This window comes from Microtus ochrogaster, unplaced genomic scaffold (genome assembly GCF_000317375.1).
Source record: "Microtus ochrogaster isolate Prairie Vole_2 unplaced genomic scaffold, MicOch1.0 UNK14, whole genome shotgun sequence".
In the NCBI taxonomy this organism is placed as follows: Eukaryota; Metazoa; Chordata; class Mammalia; order Rodentia; family Cricetidae; genus Microtus; species Microtus ochrogaster.
The window spans coordinates 4,627,170-4,629,539 of record NW_004949112.1 but is presented as its reverse complement, the minus strand read 5'-3'; the positions used below and the strand labels follow the sequence as shown (position 1 = coordinate 4,629,539).

At 44.6% G+C, this 2,370-nt stretch overlaps 1 protein-coding gene across 1 annotated transcript in view; it reads right to left on the bottom strand.

Moving 5' to 3' along the window:
- Positions 1 to 748: 748 nt before the first annotated feature.
- Phc1 (polyhomeotic homolog 1) overlaps positions 749 to 2,370 on the bottom strand; it is a 23,932-nt gene continuing 22,310 nt past the window's right edge. The window contains exons 10-11 of the mRNA XM_026789075.1: positions 2,052 to 2,167; positions 749 to 1,153 (exon numbers count right to left, since the gene is read on the bottom strand). Coding sequence (XP_026644876.1) covers positions 749 to 1,153; positions 2,052 to 2,167 — 521 coding nt within the window. The remainder of the gene's footprint in view (positions 1,154 to 2,051; positions 2,168 to 2,370) is intronic.

Sequence of the window (2,370 nt, the reverse complement as noted above, 5' to 3'; positions counted from 1 at the left end):
GAATGAGTAGAATTCCTTCATTTAAAGGAAAATAAGTGAACCTGCTTAGCAAAAACAAAAAAAAAGCCTAAAAGGCAAAAAGGGGTACAATTTAAATCTTATCTGGCACCACTACCAGATATAATGATGCGAGATCTCTTAACACCTTTTTGGCAGTCCTTTGCAGTTAGTCTGCTTCTAGATATGCCAGAAGGAGATCATCCATGTAATGGATTAAAAGGATGTCCTTTGGAATATTTTCCAGGACCTGAGAAACATGTAATTAACTGATTGCGGATGCTATTTTTCATTCCCTGAGGATATACAGTCCATTGATTTTTCTGGGCTGGCTTACGCATTTTAGGCTTTCATAATGTAAAAGCAAACTGGTCTCCATCCTGTGGTACTAAGGAAATTTGTAAAAAAAAATCCTTCATATTTAAAGCTAAAATATAATAAAGTGGAGGAATAGCACTAGGGTAGGGTAAGCCTGGGTGCTTGAATCTCATTTTTTTTCCCATTTGATCATGAACTGCATGGAGATACTGTGGGAGGTAGTAGCATCCTGATCTCTTGGGAATAACAAATATAGGGACACTAGTTTTACTTGTGGTCAATTATATGTGCTTTGTCTTTATCTGTTCTGTAACTAATTCCTTTAAGATTCACAGTGTTGGTACAATGATACAATTAAAGGCTACTTTTGGTGCTACCTGGTGGCAGTCATGCCACAGATGGTCTGGTTTGCTGCATCCCCAGCAAGAAATATCTACTTGGGGGCCCCTGTGTATATTGTCAGCATACTGCACATCTGCCAGGAGGACATCCAGGGAGAAGTGAGGGCATTAACGGGACCATTACTGGGGTCAAGATCTCTTATGACTAATTCCCACTTGTGAATGTCCTCATTGCAGACCGTTATAACCACACTGCAGGTGGGGGTATTAAGCACTTCCCAAACCAATTGTTTGATTAACATTTCCCTAGTTGGGCCTGGGCCTACTCTCCACTCTCCTGCCTTATTGAGATGCACAAAAAAATTAGTAAAACGTTGCCCTGGCTGTTGAATAAGATTGTGAAAGTAAGCTGAAGGGTCCCACGCGGTGCATACCTTAAGATCGTTGAAGGCCAGGTAAGAAACCTGTTGGTAATAGGCTTGATGGCCAATCTGTGCCTAATGGATTGGATGAACAAAATTATCTCATCCAGTGAGCATGCCAAGAATCACTGGAACATTAATGAAGAGGTTCCTCCATGATTGATCTTCTGTTTGATCCTCATAAACTGGTTTCCAGCTAAGAAAGGCAGCTGGCTTCAGCATAGCTTTGAGCAGTCTGTACCAATCAAAACACATCTGTGTTTCCATTGTCCATTGAGTGAGTACCTGTTCAAAGTAAGGTGACTAAGAGCCCAACTCATTAGCCACCTTTCAGACAAAAGAGTTCAGCTGTGGGGTGGGAATCCAGGGATGATTAATGGCATTTCGTCCCAGGTTGACCAGAAAGGCTTCTGCTGGTCTTTGGGGTCTGAGATGGGAGTGTCAGGGGCTGCAGTGACTTGGGGCTGTATCACAGTGCAAAGGAATTTCTGTTTTTGGGGGCAGGCAGATCTTGCAGCACTTTACTCCAAGAGGACAGCACCAGAGATGGAGCTTCCCACAGTGGGAGTGGAGCTGACAGAAAAGTGGCTCGTGTGATCTTAACTGTGACTGTGCTCTGCTCAGTTAGTCTCACAGGGCTTGAAGTGTCTGTCTCCTCACCATCGGGGGATGGAGAGAGATCAGACATGGAAGGGGTGGAGGAATCATGCAGGAGAGATTACCCATTTTGTAGAGGGAAATAGCAGACCACCAACAGTCAGACGACGGTAGTCCACAGGGGCGGAAAATTTTGTTGGACCTTCATGATTTATGCTTAGTGGGGTATTTCCCTGTGTTTTAGAGAACGACTGTATGCTCATACATTTTCCAGGGCAGTTCAGGAGCCAAGCCTTGGTTCCACATCCTAATGGAACAGCCCTTATGTGGAGACTTCGGGCAAACCAAAAGAGAAGGAAAAATGTGTCTTCCTTACCTGAACGGGCAGACAAGTGTGACAGACAACACAAAAGAAGGGGAGGATGAGGACCGAGAACACACATCGAGAGGCCTTCTCACCAAAAATAAACTGTACTGGGGTCCAGTCCAACACTACAAGTGAGAAGAGAGAAATGACTAGAGCCTATTCCAGGCAAAACCCAAAAATTACAGCCACATTGAAAAAGCAACTGTGACCAGGTGAGCTCAAAACCTATGCTTGAAGTCCCTGTTCCGGGAGGCAGATGTAGCTGGACCCTGCCACCCTGTTCCGGGAGGCAGATGTAGCTGGACCCTGACATCTTCCTCAGGGAAGT